Source organism: Garra rufa, chromosome 21 (genome assembly GCF_049309525.1).
Source record: "Garra rufa chromosome 21, GarRuf1.0, whole genome shotgun sequence".
Taxonomy (NCBI): Eukaryota; Metazoa; Chordata; class Actinopteri; order Cypriniformes; family Cyprinidae; genus Garra; species Garra rufa.
This window is the reverse complement of record NC_133381.1, coordinates 30,509,795-30,535,102: the sequence shown is the minus strand read 5'-3', so window position 1 is coordinate 30,535,102 and position 25,308 is coordinate 30,509,795. Positions and strand designations below refer to the sequence as shown.

General features: G+C 36.9%; 1 protein-coding gene across 1 annotated transcript; it reads left to right on the top strand.

The window, feature by feature from the left end:
* The first annotated feature begins 180 nt into the window (after positions 1-180).
* On the top strand, positions 181-23,776 carry znf106a (zinc finger protein 106a). Its single transcript, XM_073827052.1, has 21 exons — positions 181-283; positions 874-935; positions 3,799-3,993; positions 4,990-6,735; positions 6,822-7,218; positions 7,447-7,516; positions 7,656-7,810; positions 7,903-7,963; positions 8,197-8,460; positions 8,773-9,478; positions 10,100-10,146; positions 13,828-13,970; positions 14,081-14,215; positions 16,727-16,843; positions 16,977-17,168; positions 17,316-17,378; positions 17,464-17,583; positions 19,735-19,806; positions 19,927-19,998; positions 20,087-20,233; positions 21,669-23,776. The coding sequence occupies exons 1-21, from the start codon at positions 230-232 to the stop codon at positions 21,723-21,725; spliced, it is 4,875 nt and encodes a 1,624-aa protein (XP_073683153.1). The 5' UTR covers positions 181-229; the 3' UTR covers positions 21,726-23,776.
* Positions 23,777-25,308: the final 1,532 nt, after the last annotated feature.

Here is a 25,308-nt window from a genome sequence, read left to right as displayed (position 1 = left end):
GCATTTATATATTCATTTTGAAATCCAAATCCAATTTTGTTTCCCCAAAGTTATTTTTGTTTTGATTTGATGTCTGTATCTAAATGTATCTATGTAGAGATGGAATGAGAAATCAGAAAAATTATTCTTAGAAAGTTATTTCAGTTATTTGATGTGATTATTTTATTTGTCTCTCCTTGCAGATCCCTGTTTATCTGTGGTGGCCTGAGGTACAATAACATCATTCAACATGGTTAAAGAACAGAAATGCATTCTTTGTGAAACTGTGTACAGCTCCAAACAGGTAAGCCTGGCTGTTTAAGCATACATCATCTACCATTTCTACTAGAATGTGACAATTTCCCCTGAGTTCTAACGGTGTGTTCACACGGGGCGTAAGCGTCAACGCTTAACGGAAGGCGTGGCTGACGTTTATGGTCATAGCAGCGTCAGCCAATGAAATGCTGCTCTTGAACAGGATGAACGTGATTGGCTGCCGCCTGGCCACTGTATTTGCATAGAGCGATCTGATTGGCTGACGCGGCGCTTCACTGGCGTTGCTCGCGGCAGAAGTTGAAAATTTCTCAACTTCTTCCGCGAGCAACGCTTGTGAAGCGCCGCCGACGGATCCACAATTCTTTTCGGCAACGCTTGACGTCACCCATTCAAAGTCAATGGGAAGCGTTGACGCTTACGCCCCGTGTGAACACACCGTAAAGGTTGTGTGACAAACTGTAATTGTCTTGCTCATGTTGACACCTGTCTGACCTCTGCACATGGATGTTTGCTGTTCTGTTGTGAGATCTCTGGTTACATATAGCCTAGGAAATTCTTAGTTAAAATTGATTCATGTAAAGAAAAAATATATATTTTACTGATGTCTTTGGTTTTTAGGAGATGGAAGAGCACATGAGAAGTATGCTGCACCACCGGGAGCTGGAGAATCTGAAAGGCCGGTAAGAGGCCATGTTACACAGCAAACCCCTTTGACTTAACAAAATATTAATGTTTAAAGGGATAGTTCACCCAAAAATGATAATTAAACATGTCGTTCCAAACCTGTAAGACCTTTGTTCATCTTTGGAACACAAGATGTTTTTGATATCCGAGAGCTTTCTGACCCTGCATAGACTGCTTTGCAACTGACACGTTCAAGGCCCAGAAAGGTGATATTTTCCTGAACATGCGTTGAAGAAATTGTTAAATAAAGTTATTTTTGTTTCCTTTGTGCACAAAAAGTATCACATAGCTTCAAAAAAATGTCACATTGACATTTTAACAATGTTCTTACTACTTTTTTGGGTCTTGAACTTGTCAGTTGTGTTGCTGTCTATGCAGGGTCAGAAAGCTCCTGGATTTCATCAAATATATCTTAATTTGTGTTTTGAAGATGAACGAAGGTCTTACAGGTTTGGAACAACATGAGGACGAGTAATTAATGACAGAATTTTAGTTTTTGGGGGGAAACTATCCCTTAACATTTTTAAAAGTCCGTATGCAGCAAATGCAAACTGGGAAGGTCATGCAAAGTTATTTTGTAAAATTGTTTGGTGAAACGGTTTGGGATATGGTTATGCTCCAAGATTGAAAAGCATGTGTAATGTAAGGCACGTGCCTGCTTTGGTCAGTGGATAGATAAGCCGAGGCAGCTGCCTTAACCCAGGAGTATATATATAGGGACATTGGAAACAACTGGCAAGGCCGACAAATGACAACTGCCTCATGTGACTATTATGTACATCTCTGGAATGTGAAAAGTGAGAATGACATTCTTAATTCGGGAGGGTATTGAAATCTAAAGTGCAAAACACACAAACACCATGATTTTTCGATGTTTGTTATATTTTAGCTAGTTACGTCTTGGTAATAATGATGCTTATAAGATATATGCAACCTAAAGGGATAGTTTCCCCAAAAATAAAAACTACCCCATGATTTACTCACCCTCAATGACTTTCTTATATGTACATTATTTATGACAATTATAAAATGTAATCGTTTTATAAAAGCAGCGTTCCACCAGGTGACGTAGGTGTAAGAGTAAGATCCGGTGAGAATATGCTAGTTTCGTGAGAATTAAGTTTTGTTTACAACAAAGGAAAACCAGCCTCCTCTTGGCTTATATCGAAATCCTCTGACATTTTTCATTACTAATCCTCATTTTGTTTTTGTAATTCATAGCCGGTGTTTTGTTTTGCTCTCTTTTCTGTGCTTCCATGTTCGTCACTTTTCACCAGGGCTTATGCTACGCCTACATCCTATGTCAGGGTTACTCAAATCTTACCCTGGAGGGCCAATGCACTGCAGAGTTTTGCTTAAACCCTGATCAAACTTGATTAGCATGCTCAGGTGTGTTTGATCCCTGTCGTATGTCATCCGCTGGAACACCTCTGTCTCTCGTGAACGGGCATACAACATTTAGCGGAAGCTAGAGATTACAGTTTATAAAGTTTTAAATATGGATTTGTTTTCTTACACAAATGCACCGATTCGCTTCAGAAGGCCTTTATTAATCCCCGGAGCTGTGTGGAGCACTTTTATGTTGGATGGATGCACTTCATTGGACTAAAAAAATCTCAGCACCCGTTCGCTTGTTAATACTATAAACATTAAAGGCATACTTCACCCAAAAATGAAAACTACCCCATGATGTACTCACCCTCAAGCCATTCTAGGTGTATATGAGTCTGTCTACTTTCACACGAATACAATCAAAGTTTGTCAATCAATTATAAAGCTTGAAAGAGACAGGACTTTTTTTTAATATAACTTCGATTGTTTTCGTGTGAAAGAAAAATGTATATACACCTAGGATGGCTTGAGGGTGAGTACATCATGGGGTAGTTTTCATTTTTGGGTGAATTATCCCTTTAATGTTTAGAGTATTAATCAGAGCCAGAATCGATACTTTGTTTAATAAAATGGAAATGAGCTGCAGTACATAGTGATAAACAAATCACAATCATAGCACTCAATCGCAAGTAGAGCTGCAAAACGAGTAGTCGCGATTAATCGATTAATCTAACATTTTTCTTAATATATACATGTATGTGTTTATTTTTATAAACATAATAAATACGCACAGTACACACACACATCGTATGCAAACATAAACTTTATTGTGAATCGATTAATCGTGACTATTCGTTTTGCAGTTTTAATCGCAAGCCACACAAAACACTTTTAAACTAAAAGGTTGAACCTAGGAATAATAAATTAGCCGACTGCTGACTGCAAAATGGCAAGCTGCCATGACACCATTTTTTCGGGGGATAGACCATCTGCCAACTGCAAGTATCCATCAGCTCACGAGTTTGGCACTAAAGACTGTGACTAAGTCGGCAACTGTAAGCAGCTCGGATTACATCCAGCCAAAGAGTCCCACCCTTGCTGCAGCTCTAAAGAGCAAAGAAGGGTGGAGACAGAGGGTGAGAGGAATGCAATTTCACACACTAAAATCCAACAGCTCTCCCAACCCTCGTCTCAGAGCACAGCGGACTCCATCATGACAGCGTGCTAAGGCTCAGCTCCTGAGAGGGTGGTCACCCCTCTGAGCTCAAGATCTCCCAGCACCTTCTGTTCTTGCCTGTTCACTCTAAACCATTTGTGAAGCCCCGAAAGATGCACCACAAGATCAGGAAGATTGCGTTGTTGTTTTTATTTCTTTCCTTTTTTAGTAACTAGTTGGATTTAATTTTATGTTTGAGAAGTCAGTTTGCCTCCTGATCTGCTAAAAGGATAACTCATTAGACAGCCACTCGAAGCAGCAACAATGCCTGAGGGAAGCATTGAGCAGCCTATGTTTTCATCCGTCCCCAGGGACTGTGGACACGAGTGCCGGGTCTGCGGCGTAACGGAGGTGAGCCTGACCGACTATGCCAGTCACATCTCCAGCCCTTTACATAAACAGCGTGTTGAGGATCAGAAGAAACGGCCTACAAACGAAGACAAAGATGAACAGTACTTTGACAAGGACATTGTGCTGCTCATCGAGAAACGCAAGGAAATGATCAGGTGAGTCTTTGCTTGCTATGGTTTTGGCAGTGTTGGTGGTTGCACTCCTGTTATTTGATTAATTGCATGGTAATATTTAATTTTTCATTAAAGTGTGTTTTCTTAGTGTTTTAATTGTCTGTTTGTTACCACAACACCTGCGGTTCTATATTAAACTATTCTGCATACAGTTCTGACATTGGAGTCTGGTGTCATGTGAGGCCAAAAACAGCCATGACTGCAACACTTGCACTCTCACACTCTTGGATGCATACCACACCAAGCCTTTCCAGCTCAACCCTTAAACAGTATGGACACTATGTCTTTAAATAGTCTGACCTCACCAACTATTTTTATGCACCATGCTGTTTAAGTGAAACATTCATTAATTACAGAATTATTCTGTCTTACTGAAGCCATAATAAACAAGTCATTCATTAAATAAGCAGTACATTTATCTTTTTATTTATTATTATTATTATTTTTTTTACCTTTTCTTTATTTTTTATTTTATTTTTCCCTTTATCTTGACTTGGATTTTCTCACAAGATCAAAAATTACCCTGTACGACACTCACCATTAATGTGGTCACTAGGGCTGCTCGATTCCGGAATTTTTGGAATCGAGTCCGATTCCTGTGTTTGGAATCAATGGGATTTGATTTCAAGAATCGATTCCTCACTGTTGTTTTTTAGATTGGAGAAACCTAATTTTGCCATGACTGCAGGATAAAAAGGTTGTAGAAAGTAGCCTTCTCATAATATGACAATATGAATTTATCTTTTTTTTTTTTTTTTTTACAAAACTTTTAGAAGTCCTAGTCCTTTAAGATCTTAAGAAAACTTTATATTAGTTTTATATTGAGAAAATTACATCGATTTTTAAACGGAAGCGGTGTGGTAGTGTCTGTGTCTATGCATCTACCGTGCTGTTCTTCTGTCCTCATTGCTGAATGTGTCGATATGACTGTGCCGGTTAAATCATTGTATGTCACCGTTCTATGCTGAACTCTATTAGGAAAGAGGAGGCTTCTGCAAAGCTGGCTAAAGAAGAGCAGGAGCAACGCAGGAGGTGGCAGGAGCTTCGGACTCAGTGGCTTGGGCCAAGGCCTTTGATGTACCAGCAGTGTGGCCCTTGGGACCGGCCCTATTCTAACTTTCCTCAGATGCCCAAAAGGGGCAGAGGCTCCAATTGGCAGAATTTAAGATTTTCATCCCCTGATCGTGGCAAAAGGTTTAGCCGAGATGCTAGGTGTGCCACGTGGCATGCTGAAGGGCCGCCTGACTTGCAGAAATGGGAATCTGTTGGTCGTCAAGGAGGGAGTTTGCACAACCAAGGAAACTACTGGGGTGGTAGACAAGGTAGCTATGGAGTTTCCCCTTCACAGCTGAGAAAGCAATTTCCCTGGAACAGCAGTCAGTGTAATGTCCCTTGGAAGGGACAATATAAGTCACCACCACCACCGCTCTTTAAATCACCTGCAAAAGAGCCCCAGAAGACACCCAGTAGCTCTGAAAATCAGAAACAGGGTGAACAGAGTCTAGAAGAATCTAGTGGAGAGCATGATCCCAGTAAAGGTAAGGGTCAGAAGTCAGAGAAGGCTCACCGGTGGGTACCATATCCACCAGCTAAACTTGGGGATCCTACGTCTCAGACTAACACTCAGCCAACGTTAGATGTAGAATCTCCTCAAACGTCTAAGTCACAAAGTTTCAACAAGGGCAGTCGGGAAATAGAGAGAACATCCAAGGCAGACGGAAAAAATTGCCAGTATAAACCCACAGAACCTGAAAAGAGTGATTGCAGGGAGCAGAACAGTTCCTTCAAAAACATTGGCAGTACTAGCATGGATAGTTTTACCTACAATTCCACCTCCACCTCCACCACTAGGAGAACAGAGAAGCCCAGTAAGCTTGCAGAAGATGGTTCAAAAATGAATCTCAAACAAACAGGAAATCAAGACTTTGTCAGCTCTAAAGGTTATAAGCATTCCCACTCAAGCTCTGAATTCCCTCAACATGCCACTTCCAATGCAGACCAAGATAGTCTGCTGTCAGAGATGCTGCGAAAAGCTAAGGAGACATTAATTAGTAGTAAAAAATCCATTGATGTATCTGCCACAAAGAGCCTCAAAGGATCAAAGGAGAGTTCAGTACTAAACAAGAATCAAAAATTACATGAGAGTAAGAAACCAAACAAGAACAAAGGTCAGGAAAGGTTGGGATTTGCGAGGCGTTCTAGCAGTGACCGAGAGCAGTTAACCAGTACTGAGACCTCAGTACAGACTGGCAATGTGCGCCATGACTCTAGGCCATCTCTGCAGTCCTTACAAGTTAGTACCTCCACTATGGACCACGAAGATGAGGAGTGTGGTGAAATGGAAGAAAGTCTTCACCTACCAGTACAAGATCAAGTCATGGACACACTGGATGAAGGAATGTGTTCAGGTGGTGAGGGATCCCAACAAACTGCCAGTGGCTCTGTGCCCTCTTTAAGCAAGCTTGCCTTGCCTGCGTGTCTCCAAAGGGATCTGAACCGCCATATGAGCACCAAAAGCAAAGCAGCGTCCCATGAACCCAACTTAAACATTGCCAGACGTATTAGAAATGTAAATAGCACAAAAAAGAACGAGACTGAGAAGGACTCAGGACTTAAACCCACTTTGCGACAGCTCATTAGCTCCTCTGGCTCAAGGCGGAATGTCAACTGGGACCAGGTCTACCAGGAAGTCAACCGGAAGAAGCAGGGCAAGGGCTTACCAAGGTACTGCATGAGTATTTCTTAATTTTCTGTTTACTTGGTTACTTTCTTCATACCCTAATTCCGTTATTTATCCTGAATCTTTTCAGATTTGGTATAGAAATGGTGCCCTGTGAACCTGAGGGTGCGAACCAAATGGATGAAGATGATGTACCTCTTTCTGAGGGCTTTCATTGGGACTCTTTGTTTGAATTTGGTCAAGTACCTTCGCGCAAGCGTAGCTTGTCTGAAAGCAATGTGGTCAAAGATGGCCCAGCTGGTAGCAGCTCCTTCTCCAAAGCTGTAGACCCAGTGAGAGACTCTCCTGCTTCTGGTCCCCCACAGCCACCAAGGAGAGAGGAGCTGCAATCCACAGGTCATCTGGATATTCAAGGGTTGAAAGGGCCTTCAAAGGGCCCAGAGGAAGTTGAAGAAGATGGTGGTTGTATATCAGACATTGAACTGATTGACAATCAAGGAGCTGGGAAGAAACGCAGAGCTCCTGGGGTAAGCTTAATACTTTCAACTGTGGTTTATGCTTGGCTTATTCAGAAACACAGTAGCTTTAATTCTGATCAAGTTAGCAGCCTGCTACATTACATAGCTGCCTTTGAAGGCAAAGTCCAGCGTCATTTTTAAATGTTCTACATCAGGGGTGCTATTAGAGGTTCCAACCCTGATCAAACACAGCTGAACCAACTAATTATTTATCTAATTGTTGGGTCTCTCCTTTAGGATGTTGTGTCTCCAGAAATTCCTAATGAAGATAGGAAAAACAAGAGGCAAAAAATTAAAGCTAAGAAAGGTAAGGAAACTATTTTATGCTATCTTTCTGGGCGTTGAACGTGGCCTAGATCTTACAGGTTTGGAATGACATGAGGGTGAGTTATTAATCTTTTTGGCTGAACTATCCCTTTTATGTTTCTATGTATTGTGTTTTGCAGAGCGCTCACAAGTAGATCAGTTGCTGGCTGTATCTCTACGTGAGGAAGAGCTTAACAACTCTCTTCATGCTGTGGACAACAGTCTTATTCAGGCACGTGCTGCCCTGCAAGCTGCCTATTTAGAAGTACAGCGCTTGCTTATGGTCAAACAACAGGTAAGAAGTAGCGCTAACAAAAATGTATTCAGTTGTTTTCAGCTCTCACTGGGTTGTCAATTGATTTTACAGTATTGTGTTAACTCTTACAGGTAACCATTGAGATGAACTCGTTGAGAACCAAGCGCATTGAAATTCTTCAAGGAATGCAAGGTACAAAAAATCAGACCGTTGTATTTGTTAACTTTATAAATCTAAAGTAAATGGTTAGTTCATACAGTAATCATTAGCTATTAAGATTTATGGGTTTAAGGTTTATGGGCAATTTGTATTATGTATTAGCTATATAAGAGGTATTACAGTAAGTGTCTTCGATCTACCAAATCTCAACGAGTTTTATGAAAACCTGATGATGAAATAAAATGTGGACATCAAATCTTTTTCAGGTGAATTTGAGTCTAAAGAAAAAGAGAGGAACAGTGAGGAGATCTTAACATCTTCATCAACCCAGGTTTCTCAGATCACCGCCAATCCTGTTCATCCAACTGCTGCTCACTTATCTGCATCAACCTCCTCACTGCCTGTTGCTATCAAAGAGGAGGCCATCTCTCAGTGTAACCCCATTCCTGAGCGTAACCTTGTCAAAAGCCCCCTCCCAGCACCTCAAAGTACCACACCTGTCCATACTGTGTTTGCAGCTTGTCAGACAGGTAGGTTCCAATCATTAAACTAAAAGTTTACACAAAAATGAAAATTTTGTCATTAATTACTCATCCTCATGTTGTTCCAAACCTGTAAGATCTTCGTTTGTCTTCAGAACACAAATTAAGATATTTTTGATGAAATCCGGGAGCTTTCTGACCCTACATACACAGCAGTGTAATTACCACGTTCAAGGTCAGAAAGGTGTATCTTGATTTGTGTTCCAAAGATTAACAAAGGTCTTATGGGACAGAATTTTCATTTTTGGGTGAACTATCGCAGTTCTGAATTATAAAATGTTTATTCTTCATTTAAAACAGATACTACCATCCGCAGTAAGATGGAGGCTTTAGAAAATGCCTCAAGTGTGGCTTTGACAGCAGCTTCCTCAGTTCAAAGATTACAGCCGTCACCCGTCAAAGAAATTCATCGAAATTCAAGCTCTCAAGAAGGGTTAGCCAACCCATCTTCGTCGCTAATGTCTGCACCCCTCTCTCCTAAACCTTTGTCACCCTCTAACCACCTAGAAACAAATCCAGTTAAGCGTGTTCGAAAGCTAAAGAAGAGAAAGTGTCTTAATAAAGCAAAGTTGAACGACCAGCCTGAAATCAGCGAATCTGAACTTGATGCCGAGCAGCCCGCTCCTCGACCTATCCGCAAGTTCCGAACCAATCGGCGATCCAGCAGCACCTACGTCTCACCCCCTACACCAGAAGAGAAAAATGAAAATGAAGAGATGGTGGTGACCGAAGCATCAAAGGCACAACCACAGGGAACCAAGCTAGCAACACCACGAGTGAAAGAAGATCACTCCGAATCATCTGAACTGGAGATGGTGGAGCTTCCCCCGCCTGATATTGATATTGTCAATCTAGATTCTTCAGACCCAGATGAGATGCCTGAAAAGAAGGCCAAGGAGTCAACCACAACAGACCATGCCGTTACAGATCCCCAAAATCTTGCCTGCAATGAGGTCACCTCTACTAGTGAAATTGATACTAGCAGTATAATCAAGTCTTGTGATAGGTAAGTCACATGGTTTGAATTGGAGTTTTTCTAAACATTCTTAATAGGATAGATCACTCAAAAATGAAAATTCTGTCATTAATTGCTCACCCTTATGTCTTTCCAAACCCGTAAGAACTTTGTTCATCTTCAGAACACAAATTAAAATATTTTTGATGAAATCCGAGAGCTTTCTGACCCTGCGTAGACAGCAACACAACTGACAAGTTCAATATTGAAAATTCTGTATTGAGTGGTAATAATAAAACGATTTAATACTGTATTTTTAGTGCTTTGGGTTCCAAAAACAGTGGAACCAACCAGTTTGTCAGCAAACAACAGGGGATTTTTAAAAACTGTTTTTAATCTGTAAGATCTCTGAGATTAGTATATTAGTATACTGAATGATAGAAGATATTGTTCAACTAGCATTTGGCTGATGGGCTTTGAAGATAGTAGAAAACAGCAGTTTGTGGTGGGCAAGAGTACATAGATGTGACAGATACAGCTTGTTTAATGTCATATTCACATATAGATGTTCTGGCTTGGTGTCTGCATGGCAACTTTACTTTTTGTTCTTTACTGCTATTGGAGTTTCTCAGTATTGCAGTATTGAAAAATCTTTTTTCATTATTTTTACAGTGAAATAAAATCAACCTCAACAGCGTTGGAGTCCAAGGTGCCTTCAGGTATGTGGTGTGTTCAGAAACATAAATGGAAGCTGTAGTACCACAAATGTACCAATAATACCATTTAAAGGAATAGTTTGACCAAAAATACAAATTCTGTCATTAATTTCTCACCCTTATGTCGTTCCAAACCTGTAAGGCCTTCGTTCATCTTCAGAACACAAATTAAGATATTTTTTGCTGACATCCAAGAGTTTTCTGAACTTGCATAGACAGCAACACAACTACCACATTCACATGTTTAAGGCATAGAAAGGTAGTAAGGAGTCCATGTGACATCAGTGGTCAGAGAATACATTTTGTGCACAAAGAAAAAAATAATTTTATTTTATTATTTTTTTATTTTACTTCTGGTAGCAGTGAGTACATTTAAATTCGTCTAGTTCTGTGCTCAGTGCAGTCGTAGCAGAACGACCAAATTAGAATACTCACACGATCAGCGTACAAAAATAGTTTGTCAAGTCCCCAAATTACTTTTTAAGGGCAAGGTATTCTTAGTGTCTGCTAGTTTTATACTTAACCTGTGCCTCTGAGAGTTACTGCTGGAATGACAACCCTGAGAATTGTGCCAACTCATGTACAGAATGAGAGCTCCATTGCTGGTTTCTTGGGAACTCCATTAGATGACTAAAATTAAACATATCGGCACTGTCACGTTAACTCACTTTCCTAAAACAAGGTTAAAAAAAGAAAAACCTGATTAGGATCAGTTTGATTATCAGTCCTAATGTTGCATTGTGGTGGCCAAATATAGGTTTAGTTGACCCCAAAATGAAAAATAAGCCCATTATTTACTCACCCTCAAGGCTTCCTATTTGTATATGACTTCCTTTGTATATGAGTGCATTTGAAGTTCTGGCTCCTTCAAGTTTTATAATGCAATGGACGGGTGTTTCTCTTCATCAGTCCAAAATAAGTCCAATAAAGCGCACCCATCCATAATAAAAAGTGCCCCACATGGCTCCGGGGGGTGAATGAAGGTCTCCTGTAGTGAATCAATGCGTATTTCTAAGAAAAATATCCATATTTAAAACATAATAATCACTTTAATCTAGCTTGCGCTCACTGTTGTACACGGAAGAAGCTCCAGGCGGATGGCGTAGGATGTCGACGTTGCGTATGCGCCTGTGAGTCTCATGAAAACCAACATTTGTTTGCAGAAACAAAGGAAGCAGTTTCCTCTTGGCTTATATCCAAATCCTCTGACATTTTTCTTCACAAATCCTTGTTTTGTACTTCTAATTCGTGACCGTTGTTTTGATCTCTCCACTGCATGTCCACGTTCGTTACTTCTCAGCGGCGCATGCGCAACAACGTCATCTGCCCAGAGCTGCTTCCGTGTACAACAGTAGCGGCGTTTCCATTACCCTTTAAATTGTGCAAATTGAAATTGTAAATTGAAAATACGCCTTAATGGAAACGCATCAATTGTGCAAAAAAACATATATCACAAAAATGTTTTTTTGCTCGCATGAGGTGGTTTTTAGGCAATTCGAAAAAGGAATATTTCGCAAAACACCAATGGAAACGTTTTTTTTTTTTTTTTTTCACATTTACAGATCACATTTACCATTACCATTAAATATAACCAAAATCCAACAAAAATCTGTTGCCATGATTTATCACAAGAGGAAAAAATCACCTTTCAATCGCATAACATTGGTTAATGGAAACGGCGACATTTCGCAATACTTTTTAATCGACATTTAGAAAATAGCACCAAAGTTTTGTGCAAATCTGTAATGGAAACGCAGCTAGTGAGCACAAACTAGAAAAAAGTGATCATTAAATATAAAATATAGATATTTTTCTCTTCTCCTGGAGCCATGTGAGGCACTTTTTATTATGAATGGGTGCACTTTATTGGACATATTTTGGACTGATGAAGAGAAACACCAACATTTTTTAATATAATTCAGATTGCATTCGTCTGAAAGAAGGAAGTCATATACACCTAGGATGCCTTGAGGGTAGTGTTGCTTTCGTCAACGAAAATTATGACTAAATATCGTCGTCAACGAACCTTTATCGCGTGACGAAAACGAGACGAGACTAAACGAAAATGCTGGTCATGTGACGATAACTATATAAAATGTATTATGAAATATCGTTGACGAATAAAAACGAGACTAAATGTTGTTTACAAAATAAAAACTATGCTAAAATGTCTCTTTTATTTTCGTTGACGAAAACGAGACGAAACGAAATGTTATAATGTTAGATTGATGTGTGCATGCCCAGTAGACAGAGCTGGATCCCTTCTAGCCTAAACCGCAGATGAACGACGTCACTCCCTCAAGCTCCACTCGCTGCATTATCTAGAAGACGCCCACAAACAAAGTTAAGTCTGACACAGATAAAGGGACCAATGGCCGGCCAGATAGGGTTCATATTTGGGGGGAAAAGAAGGAAGAACACATACATTGTTTCTACTTTTTAGTATTGATAGGAAAATGAAGCTTTTCGAAGTACCAAAGGGATCAACTGTATCTAAAATGGTTCATTACTCGAAGTTTTTCAACACGTTGTACACTAATGACATCTTGTGGTCAAACGTGGAAAACGTTTCTTTTGCATCCCAGATGTCCAAGCAATTTTTTGACAATTTCATAAATAAATAAATTTATGCTAAGAAAACCATAAGAAATATTTTACTTACAGAAGGTATAAATGAATTAATCTGTAAATAAACTAAACTAAAAAAAAAAAAGTACAAAAGATTCTTGTATGCATAGATGATCAAGTAAATTAAGAATATTGTTAAGTTGATTAATATTATTATTCGAAGCTTCTGTGTCGAACGTCACATCACTAATTTTTAGTAAATTGTAGCTTGACCATTCAAACCTTGTTTCTCTGTTTTTTCTGGCATTGTCATGTGATGCTATTTTATTTATTGTTTTTATTAAATTTTTTTCAATTTATGTGTGTTTACTTAAAATAAATAAATAAAATAAATGTTGTAAATTCAAATTAGAGCATCTTCTGCAATGGATGCATTTTTCAGCCTATAAGGTAACAAAAATATAATAAGATAACCTTGTTTGAAATGGGTTTGGCTAAAAGAAAACTTTGGTTTTGTCTATACTACTAGGCACTTATACTATATTGACTGGGTTAAATAAAATTGCATTACTAAAAATAGACTAAATGTAATCAGTTTTCGTCGACTAAAACTAGACTAAAATGTCATTAGTTTTCGTCGACTAAAACTAGACTAAAATAGTCATGGGTAATTCTGACTAAAATAAGACTAAAATGCTCAGACTTTTAGTCGACTAAAACTTGACTAGACTAAAAGTTGTATGAACTTGACTAAAACTAATAAAAACTAAAATGTCAGGTTCACACAAAGACTAGACTAAAACTAAAATGAAAATCGGCCGCCAAAAACAACACTACTTGAGGGTGAGTAAATAATGGGATAATTTTCATTTTGGGGTGAACTGACCCTTTAATAAAGTATATTTTAGTTGTGACGCAAGTGCTCTGCAGCCCAACACATAACCTTTCAAAGTAAACTTTGTTTGAAAAGATCATGACATTTTTATCAAAGTAAACTTTACCCATTGTGTTCTGTTTGTTACGTAACAGCACATACATTATCTACACATACATCTCTTTCATAGTGTTAATGTTTCACTCAATAACTGATATGTTGGTATGTGTGTGTTTTATCAGATGTATCAGATCCAGGGGAGGAGGAGGTGCCAACTGAAGGAGAGTTTGCAGGCCATCAAGAGGCCGTGAATGGAATGCAGATCCATAACGGACTGCTGTACACTTGCTCAGGGGACCGCACTATACGCGCTTTTAACCTAATAGTAAGAAATAGTCTGAAACCTGTTGCTTTGTAAAATCATTGCAAAATTATGAGCTATGAAAGTAGCTCGCATACAGGTTTCTTTAAGAAGTCTCTTAATTGTTGTTACAGAGCCGGAAGTGTGTGGCGGTGTTTGAAGGTCACAGCAGTAAAGTGAATTGTCTGTTGATATCATGTGGAGGAGGCCTGCAACAACGCCTGTACTCGGGATCAAGTGACCAGACCATCCGCTGTTACAACCTCAAAGTACTGAACTCTCATACACACAGCTTTTTGAAATAGTCCACCCAATAAATGAAAATTGTCATTTATTCACATTGTTGCCTTTTGCAACTTTTTTCTTTCATGCAACATGAACGTTTTCAGATAGACAGGCTGCACTTTTTCATTCTGTAAAGTAAAGAGTGATTCACATAGTCAAAAAGTACCATAAAATAGTTTATACAACTTTTTTACACTAGATCTTTGTGAGGAACAAACTAATATTTAAAGGAATAATTCGATAAAAATGACTCAAATTACATGAGTTCATCAATGGAACACCAAATGCAAACTTTAGCAGAATGTTAAAGTTCTCTCTTTATAGAAAGTTCTGACTTCATTTTTGTATTTTAATTTAGCTTTAGTAATTTAAGTACCTAAACTTTTTTCAGTTAGTAGCCAGGGCAACATTTATGCAAGCCTGTTTCTTGCGAGAAAAAAAGTCAGAATTGCGAGATACAAATTTGCATTTTCACAGTTCTAGCTTCATTTCTCAGAAATGTGAGTTTAGATCTCACAATTCTGGTTTTATAACTTGCAGTTATGAGTTTATATTACTCAATTCTGAGAAGAAAAAAGTCAGATTTGTGACTTTTTAATCTCACAATTGACAATTCTGGCTTCATTTCTCGCAATTCTGACTTTATAACTTAGAATTGCAAGTTTATATCATAATTCTAAGAAAAAAAGTCTTAGAAGTTTATTTCCTGCATTTCTGACTTTATAACTCGTAATTGTGAATTTATATTACGTGAATCTGAGAAAAAAAAGTCAGAATTGTGACTTTTTATATCACAATTCACAATTCTGGCTTCATTTCTCAGAATTGCGAGTTTAAATCTCACAAATCTGACTTTTTTCTTAGAATTGCGAGATATAAACACAATTCTGACTTTTATAACTCACAGTTGTGAGTTTATATTCTAAGAAAAAAGTCAGATTTGGAGTTTATATCACAATTCTGGCTTCATTTCTCAGAATTGTAAGTTTATATCACATTTCTGACTTCATAACCCGCAATTGCGAGTTTATTTTTTGTAATTCTGAACAAAAAAGTTGGAATTGTGAGTTTATATTACACAATTCTAAGGAAAAGTCTGATTTGCAAGTTTATATCTCGCAGTTCTGACATTATAACTTGCAATTGTGAGTTTATATTATGCAACTCTGGGGAAAAAAGTCAGGTTTGCGAGTTTATATCTTGCAATTCTGACTTTAAAACTTGCAATTGAGAGTTTATATTATGCAACTCTGGGAAAAAAGTCAGGTTTGCGAGTTTATATCTCGCAATTCTGGCTTCATTTCTCAGAATTGTGAGTTTAGATCAGACAATTCTGACTTTATAACTCGCCATTGCAAGTTTATATCACAATTCTGACAAAAAAAAGGTCCGAATTGCAAGTTCATATGTCACAGTTCTGACTTTATAACTTGCAGTTGTGAGATTATATCACAGTACTGAGAAAAAAGTCAGGTTTGCGAGTTTATATCTTGCAATTCTGACTTTAAAACTTGCAATTGAGAGTTTATATTATGCAACTCTGGGAAAAAAGTCAGGTTTGCGAGTTTATATCTCGCAATTCTGGCTTCATTTCTCAGAATTGTGAGTTTAGATCAGACAATTCTGACTTTATAACTTGCCATTGCAAGTTTATATCACAATTCTGACAAAAAAAGGTCCGAATTGCAAGTTCATATGTCACAGTTCTGACTTTATAACTTGCAGTTGTGAGATTATATCACAGTACTGAGAAAAAAGTCAGGTTTGCGAGTTTATATCTTGCAATTCTGACTTTAAAACTTGCAATTGAGAGTTTATATTATGCAACTCTGGGAAAAAAGTCAGGTTTGCGAGTTTATATCTCGCAATTCTGGCTTCATTTCTCAGAATTGTGAGTTTAGATCAGACAATTCTGACTTTATAACTTGCCATTGCAAGTTTATATCACAATTCTGACAAAAAAAGGTCCGAATTGCAAGTTCATATGTCACAGTTCTGACTTTATAACTTGCAGTTGTGAGATTATATCACAGTACTGAGAAAAAAGTCAGGTTTGTGAGTTTGTCACAATCCTGACTTTTTAACTCACAGTTGTGAGTTTATATCACAGTTCTGAGAAAAAAAAGTCAGGATTGTGAGAAGTCACAATAACCTTTTTATCATTTCTTATTCATTGGTGGAAACGGGCTTCCATAACATTTCTGATATTTATTTATCTTGCCTAAATTTATAATAAAAGCAGTAAGTTTGTTTTTAATCTCATTTTTTTTGCCTTTATTTTAATTGCTATTAAAAACATCCTGTCTAACATCATGTTTGTTTTTTGAAAGAAACTAATTGACATTCCAGTAAGGTTTCAATAAAAGTGGCATTGATGATAATTACATTTTTGACAGGAATTCTAGTGTTAAATTGTTTTTTAGCTTTGTTTTTTTTTTTCCATGTCTGTCCATGTCTGAGAATATGACAAGCATTTCTGTTTGTTTTTTCCTCAGACCACAGAGTGTTTGGAACAGCTGTCTCTCCCTGATCGAGTTCTTTGTCTTCATAACCGTTGGAAAATTCTCTATGTCGGTCTGGCCAATGGCTCTGTGACCACCTTCAGTCTTAGGGTATGAAGTCTTTAATGATCAGAATTCAAGGTTCAGGCTAAATAAGCTATATTTAGAAAAGATAAGCTGAGAGCCTATTGAGTCCTCTGTTCCTTGATCGTGAGGTAATTAACATTTCTCTCATCTCCTGTAGAACAATAAGCAGCTAGATGTGTTTGAGTGCCACGGTCCACGGGCTGTAAGTTGCCTGGCGACGGCTCAGGAAGGGGCTCGACGTATCCTGCTGGTCGGCTCCTATGATGCCACCATCAGCGTTAGAGATGCTAAGAGTGGCCTGCTGCTGAGAACGCTGGAGGGACACAGCAAAACTGTGCTTTGCATGAAGGTTTGTGCTTGATTACACTTTTGCAAATTAATAGTCTTAATTAATCATTCAAAACATGCTTTTTTTATCCTATTTGAAGCTTGACAGCCCCATATTGTGCTGCACAGAAGTCAAAAAGCCTAAGTTTTTGTTGTTTCTTCTATGCAGGTGGTGAACGATTTGGTGTTCAGTGGCTCAAGTGACCAGTCTGTACATGCACATAATATACATGTGAGTACCTGATGTGCAATGTGCCATTGAGAGTGAGAATTAAGTGTCTTGTTTGTATCTAATTTCACTTCTTTGTGATCTCCAGACAGGAGAATTGGTGAGGATCTATAAGGGTCATAGTCATGCCGTCACTGTGGTGGCCATATTGGGAAAAGTGATGGTCACCGCATGTCTGGACAAACTGGTCCGTGTGTATGAGCTCCAGGTATAAATGACAAAAAAACTTCTTTTTTTTCTTTTTTTTTTAAGTTAACATTTAAAACCATAAAAGTTTTTTTTTTTTTTCAGGGCCAGTAAGCATATTTTACTCCTATTTGTCATTAGTTTAATGCATCCTGACTTTTTTTGATGCTACTTTTATATATTATTATTATTTTATATATTTGTACAGCATCTCAGTAAATCAGTACCTTTCAATGTTATTGATAATGAAGATTAAAACTATTAAAAATGGTTTAATTGAAATAAAACTTACATAGAATATAAATATTAGATGAAAAAACGTACACTTGAAAAACTTATTATAAAAACCTATTTGAAGTTAATTTCCAAAAAAAAAAAAACATTTTTCATTTTCAAGTTGAAGTACTAAAGTTACTAAAACCTAAATAAATAAATAAAATAAAGCTAAATAAAAATATTAAAAAACTATGGAAACCAAGTATGCATTAAATTGAACAAAAGTCATTAAATTTATCAAATTTGCCATCACAAGAATAAATACCATTTTAAGAAATTAAAATATTACATTTTTAAATTAAAATATTCAAATAGAAAACAGTTGTTTCAAATTAGGGCTGGGCGATTTGGCCTAAAATCAAAATCTCGATTAATTGAACATTTTAACCCGATTACAATTAATGAACGATTATTTTATTCATTAATAAAATTATATTTAATTATATTTAAATAATATTTATTTTTTTGCCCTCATAGTTCACTGACAAGTTTTGTACAGTAAATATGCGCACATATTACAAGTGAGAGATTTTTGAATGAAGGGTGCACACACTATCAACTATCTATGATTATTTATTGAACATCAGTGTTGAACAACTGAAATTAAAGCACACATTGCTTAAAATGAAAAGTCACATTTTTCTTAAATTAGTGAAAATAAATAACTTGCACTTTTGGAAACAAAATAAATTATTTATAAAATAATACTAAATATTAAAAGTAGAAAATAAGCAGTATCTCTTCTAAATAAAATGACTCTTGTATATCCTGTAAATACTTTTTACTGTATGAATACTGCTTAAGCTCTCCATCGACATGTCGGCGGAATAACGCAACGTAACGGAGCGGGGTCACGTGACTCCACACGCAGTAGTGTTTTTAAAGGGAAAGTAATTGAAATAATTGACCTGGAAAAATTTGATCGATTATACGTTCTGAATGTCGATTTCGATTACTTTTCGATTAATCGCCCAGCCCTATTTCAAATTGTAATAATATTTCACAACATTATGTTTTTGTTTAATCAAATAAATGTAGCCTTGTGAAAAGGAAAATGGAAGGAAGGAAAGAAAGAAAGAAAAAGACAAAAGAATCAAATAAATGTAGCCTTAGTGTGCATTAGACACTTAAAAAAGCATGAAAAAAAAGAAGACAGACAGAAAAAGAAAGAAAGAAACAAATAAATGTAGCCTTGGTAAGCATAAGAGACTTAAAAAAAGAAAGAAGAGAAAAAGACAAAAGAATCAAATAAATGTAGCCTTAGCATAAGAGACTTAAAAAAGCAGTAAAAAAAAGAAAGAAATAGGAAAGGAAAGAAAGAAGGAAAAAGACAAAAGAAGGAAAAAGAATCAAATGTAGCCTTAGTGAGCATAAGAGACTTAAAAAAGTATGGAGAAAAAAAAGACCGAGAAAAAGAAAGAAAGAAACAAATAAATGTAGCCTTGGTGAGCATAAGAGTCGTAAAAAGTATGAAAAAGAAAGAAAGAAGAAAGAAAGATAATAAAAATGACAAAAGAACATAAAACTATTAAAATTAAAACAAAAAATATAAAAATAAAAGCTAATTCAAGATATTAATAAATAATATATGTAAATAATACTGAAATAACAGTGGTGTTAAACAGTATTTTTTTATTAAATTAATATATTACAGTGCTGTAACATGGTAACAAGAATGTGACCAAGTTGTTGTTGTTTTTTTTACACTGTGGTAATGAAAATCTGTGGGATCAAATAATTAATTGTCATGAAATTAATGTCATAATGTAAAAATGTTCTTGTCCATTTTCTTGATATGGATTCATTCACTTACTAGTTTGTTTGTATTGCAGTGATATTGTTGTGTGCTTGTTGTAACCTATTTTTATCATATTGACCAAATCTCTGGTGTTTCCAGTCTCACGACAGACTGCAAGTATATGGTGGACATTCAGACATGGTGATGTGTATGGTCATCCACAAGAGCATGGTGAGCACATCTTCTGAACACCTTATCAGGGTCCAATACCAAATTCCAGAAACTTTTTCATAAAGATTTACAAGCATTAATTATTCAAGTAAAAGGCTGGTGGTGGTTTGTCTGTTGCAGATCTACACAGGCTGCTATGATGGGAGCGTGAGAGCTGTCAGATTGAACCTGATTCAAAACTACCGCTGCTGGGTAAGAGTTTGTGTGTGGAGGTCATGTGACAGAGACTTATTTAAACTGAAGGAGATTCCTGATGCCAGTGCTGCATGTCTCTTCACAGTGGTACGGTTGTACGCTCATCTTTGGCGTGATGGAGCACCTGCAGCAGCACCTGCTGAACGACCACACCAGCCCGGCACAGCAAACACTCAAATGCCGCTGGAGAAACTGCGATGCCTTCTTCACTACCCGCAACGGCTCCAAACAGGTACAGCAGCTTTCCAAAATTCTTAATGCAGGTTTTAATAGGCACTTCCACACATGAAAACAGAAGTTGTACCACAAAAGGGAATTTATTGATATATTTTGATCTTTTTGAAGCTACAAGCAAACATGCTGTTAATCTCTTTTGCTGTCATTTGCTATAAATTCTTCAAGCTGCTGCATCGGAAACTAGGAAATATTGAAAAAAGACTGACGGGACAATTTATTTTCATGAGAGTTATCCACATTTCCACATTCTTATTTCTGTAATGCAACAAAAATACACTGCCATTCAAAAGTTTAGGCTCAGTAAGAAAGAAAAGGAGTTTCTTATGCTCATCTAGGCTGCATTTATCTGATCAAAAATCCAGAAAAAAATGTGAAATATTATTTCAATGTAAAATAACACTTTTCTATGTGAATATATTTTAAAATGTAATTTATTCCAGCAATGCAAAGCTGAATTTTCAGCATCATTACACCAGTCTTCATTGTCACACAATCCTTCGGAATCATTCTAATATGCTGTTTTTTATCATCAATTCTGAAAACAGTTGTGCTGCTTGATATTTAGTTGGAATCTGTGATACTTTTTTCAGGATTCTTTAAATAGGAATAAATGATATTTTAAAACATTAAAATGGAAAACCATTACTTTAAACTTCAATAATATTTCACAATATTGCTGTTTTTTTTATGTATGTTTGATCAAGTAAAAAACTTTTTAAAAAGATTAAAAATCTTACTGATCCCAAACTTTTAAAAAGCAGTGTAAATATTATGTAATTATAGTTTTATTTTATCATGGTTTAAAAAAAAAAGTTTTTAATAATAGATGTAATAATTTTAATAATGGATTTACAATAATTTTACACATTTTAAATTACAGTGATTTAACCAAAACTCTTTGACTACCATTCAAAAGTTTTGGGTCAGTAAGATTTAAAATAATAAAATAACAACACAAAATATATATCTATATATGTATATTAATTAATGGTTTAAATTGATAAAAAGTTGACATAAAAATACATAGTGGTATTAAAAAAAAATGAAAAAAATTAAGCAGCAAAACAAAATAATAAAAATGTTTTTTGTTGTTTTAAGCAGCAAATCAGCATTTGTCATCACCAAAATGAATAGCATTTTTAGAAATATATAAAAATGAAAAACAAGAAGTTGTTTTGAGTTGTAATAATATTTCACAATATTACTGGTTTTTTTTTATATTTTTGATTATATAATTGTATTGATCATATAAACACAAAGCCTTGTTAAGCCTAAGAGGCTGACCCCAAAAAATGTCTGACCCCATACGTTTGAATGGTAGTATGTTATGAATGTGTAGTTATTTATAGATAAAATGTGACGGTTTGTTATAAAATAACTTTTTTGTCTCTCTAATTTGTTTCACACATTGTTGTCTTTTGTCTTTGTAGGCAGTGCATTGTCACATGCAGAAACATGCTGAGGACGACAGTAAAATGGAGCCATAAGGGGCCAAGGCGATTTCACAGACATATTCTCCTCTTTTCCCATATTGGGAATGTCTCATTCAACCCTCACCAGAGGAGCCCTGTTCATGGGCATATTTTTATACAAACCATCAGATACCAACAACTGCCACTTAGAGATTCTAATGCCACGATTTAAACAGTGATAATTGATTTTAATCTCAGAGAAATTAGTTTTATGTAACAAAAAAAAAAGTGTTATTGTAATTTCAAACAAAAAGAACATTTCTCTAAGTGGATTTGATTTGTTAGTATTTTGATGAGAGGACATCTCTCTTTCACTTCGATCCGAAGTTCGAAATATGCTCAATACTTTTATACTGACGCGGCATTGCTCTGATACTCTCTTGAAAGGGATTGATTTCTGTATCAGATGCTTCTCCAAGTCTCATCTGATCATACACCGTATCGTATCGTCAGCTCTGAGATTTACTGACCAAATAATGACAGAAAGTGTGGGAAACCTTTGGGTACCGGTGCAACCAAAGAGGTGCCGCAGCTCCCTCAGCAAACACGTGTAGCTCACTATTGTGTGTGTGCCGTATGAGTTCAGAGATCTGGTGTGGAGTGATTTCAGAAAGCATGAGACTTGTCGTGTTGAGCAACCAGTTTTAAGTGTTGTAACATTGCAGGCTTTTATAAAAGACAAGGTCAAACAATTTTCTGGTTTCATTGTATTAACTCTCAAAGCAATCTGTTATTCTGGGATACTTTTATGTATTAATAATTTCAGTCTGGTTTACAATACAAAAATCAGTTAAGTTGTGTCTGGTGATTTTATTTGGTTTTCTTTTTTTTATTATTCATTCAAATGTAGTCGTTTGAGTGGTTGAATCGATTTTTTAATATTTTTTAATTATTTTTTCTTTGTTTTTTTTTTGTGGTTGCTCACCAATTAAGTAAAGTTGAAGGTTTCAGGTTTGCCGTGACTCTTCAGTCTGCAGTTGAAATGTTTGCTGTGCTGTTGACAGAAACTGTAATGTGGCAGTTGGTGTCCGTAAGCCATTGAGAACAAACGTGAATGTGTTTTAGGAGACAGTGTGAACAAGAAAAGATCATTTTATTTTCCTTTTTTTTCTCCTAGAGTGAAGAAGTTTTTGTTTTTTTGTTTTTCTTCATTTTGTGGCTTTTGTGCCGATGAGATTTGTAGTTTTATGCAAGTCCAGGAGGGTCCTCACACAGGAAAGTACCTTTGTTTTGCTGTGTGAGAATGAAAGTTGTAGGGGTGACAAACAAGGGAGGTGTTTTTGTGCAGTTGGGAGTGTATTACTTCACTTCCAATAATCTTCAGTCTGTTACACACACAAACACACACTGTAACATAAACTGCAAAACATTTGGTGACTTAATATAATAATTCAGTTTTGTAGGTTTTATAAAAAGTAACAGCATTATCTCTGGAATAGTTGAAATAGAACATTTTACTACCCTCTGAAGTGGTATATTTTTAACTATATATGGTCAATCAAGTTATTTTCCATTATATTATAAAAACAGCTTGTTTTTTTTTCACCCAGTCATAACCTTTGAAATGCGTCTCGGCTCTTTTGCTATAGTTGTGTGTTGCTGAGGAGAGATTTGCTGCCAACCTCTTACCTGGTTTTCCCAAGTTTCCCACACTTGTTCGTTTCGTTCATACTGTTGAAATCTTTATAGACATTTTGTACACAAATGCTATTGAAACAAAAGGAATAAAAGAATAACACTGTGCCATTGTGTGCATTTCTCTTTTATCTAACGTTACCTTTTTTTCTGAACGCGGAGATCTGGCCTGACTGGAACGATGTTTTACATTTCTGGTCTCGGGTGTTTCTAGTCAAATGAACGATTGTCCGATCCGATAATATAACGTTAAACCTATAAAAAGTTTAAATGAACACATCATGCTATAGTTTTATCACTTCACAGTGTCTCAATGACCGTCTTTTTGCAGTAACGTTAACTCACCTGTCATAGTTTCATGAGAACGAAGGTGAAGTGAAGCGACGCGAGGTTAACTGCACTGACGAGGGATACAGTTTGCGGGATTTTGGCCACAAAATCATAAGAGCACACATTATTTTATTATTTCACACAGTATTTTAATGTAAGCGCTGCGATTATGCTCTTTTTCTTTTGTCGTCGTTTATGCGAGGCGGATTTGCTGGTAACGTTCTGTGGCAGCCAACAACATCACAGCTTAACTCTGCACACATTTTTATATTTGGTAATAACGAAGTGAGTTTCAGTTTTATTAATTCAGTCGTTTTTTTTTTTTTTTTACTTGGATTTCTATGGAGATTGGAACAAGAAGCACCCAAACGGAAGTTAGAATTCATCATGGCGGCGCTCGTCGGTTACTCAGGAAAAAGGTGTATATTTTATACAAACTCATTACTTTTTGAAAGCAATAACTCTCTCTCTCTCTCTCTCTCTCTCTCTCTCTCTCTCTCACACACACTTTTTTTTTTAAGAAATGTAAATAATTATCTAAATATCTAACCAAAATAGCTTGAAAACTACTATTAAAGGAACACTCCACTTTTTTGAAGGCTCGTTCTCCAACTAGTGATGGGTCGTTCTTGAACGATTCGTTCATTTTGAACGAATCTTTAATGTGACTCGGGAATAACGAGTCGTCTCGGGGAGTGATTCGTTCAGTCGCGCATGCGCAACTATGAACGAACGACTCAAATAGTGATGGGAAGTTCGAATCATTTTACCGACTCGGATCTTTGAGTCTCGTTCAGCAAAATGAACGAATCTTTTTTCGAGTCATTTCGTTCATTTTACCAAAATATAATTAAAAAGCTACATGTTACTTTCATAACACATGTAGGCTACTGCTTGTACAAACGTTGATTACACTACAAACAAGACAAAACTATAATACTATTAGAAAAAGAAAAGGTTAATTCATTGTTTACCTGGGTCTTCAGTCTATGATTAGCTCCCTCACCTCTATCTGTACAGGTTTTACGGTGTGTTCACACGGGGCATAAGCGGCAACGCTTAACGGAAGGCGTGGCTGACGTTTATGGTCATAGCAGCGTCAGCCAATGAAATGCTGCTCTTGAACAGGATAAACGTGATTGGCTGCCGCCTGGCCACTGTATTTGCATAGAGCGATCTGATTGGCTGACGCGGCGCTTCACTGGCGTTGCTCGCGGCAGAAGTTGAAAATTTCTCAACTTCTGCCGCGAGCAACGCTAGTGAAGCGCCGCCGACGGATCCACAATTCTTTTCGGCAACGCTTGACGTCACCCATTCAAAGTCAATGGGAAGCGTTGACGCTTACGCCCCGTGTGAACACACCGTGAGTCGTTCGTTCATCACGTGACAGTCCCATACGCTTTACCTATGCTGCCTGAGCCGGAAACAGAATTGATTAGTTCATCTCTCGAGTCATCGGGTTTGAGTCGTCCATTCATCACGTGACAGCCTCATACGCTTTACCTATGCTGCCTGAGCCGGAAACAGAATTGATTAGTTCATCTCTCGAGTCATCGGGTTTGAGTCGTCCATTCATCACGTGACAGCCTCATACGCTTTACCTATGCTGCCTGAGCCGGAAACAGAATTGATT

What these genes read in the sequence shown, in the direction of transcription:
- znf106a (XM_073827052.1), top strand. Translation starts at nt 230, where the DNA reads ATGGTTAAAGAACAGAAATGCATTCTTTGTGAAACTGTGTACAGCTCC. An exon ending in GTTTGCAGCTTGTCAGACAG is followed by an intron (nt 8,461 to 8,772) that starts GTAGGTTCCAAT and finishes CATTTAAAACAG; the next exon opens with ATACTACCATCCGCAGTAAG. An exon ending in TTCAAAACTACCGCTGCTGG is followed by an intron (nt 19,999 to 20,086) that starts GTAAGAGTTTGT and finishes GTCTCTTCACAG; the next exon opens with TGGTACGGTTGTACGCTCAT.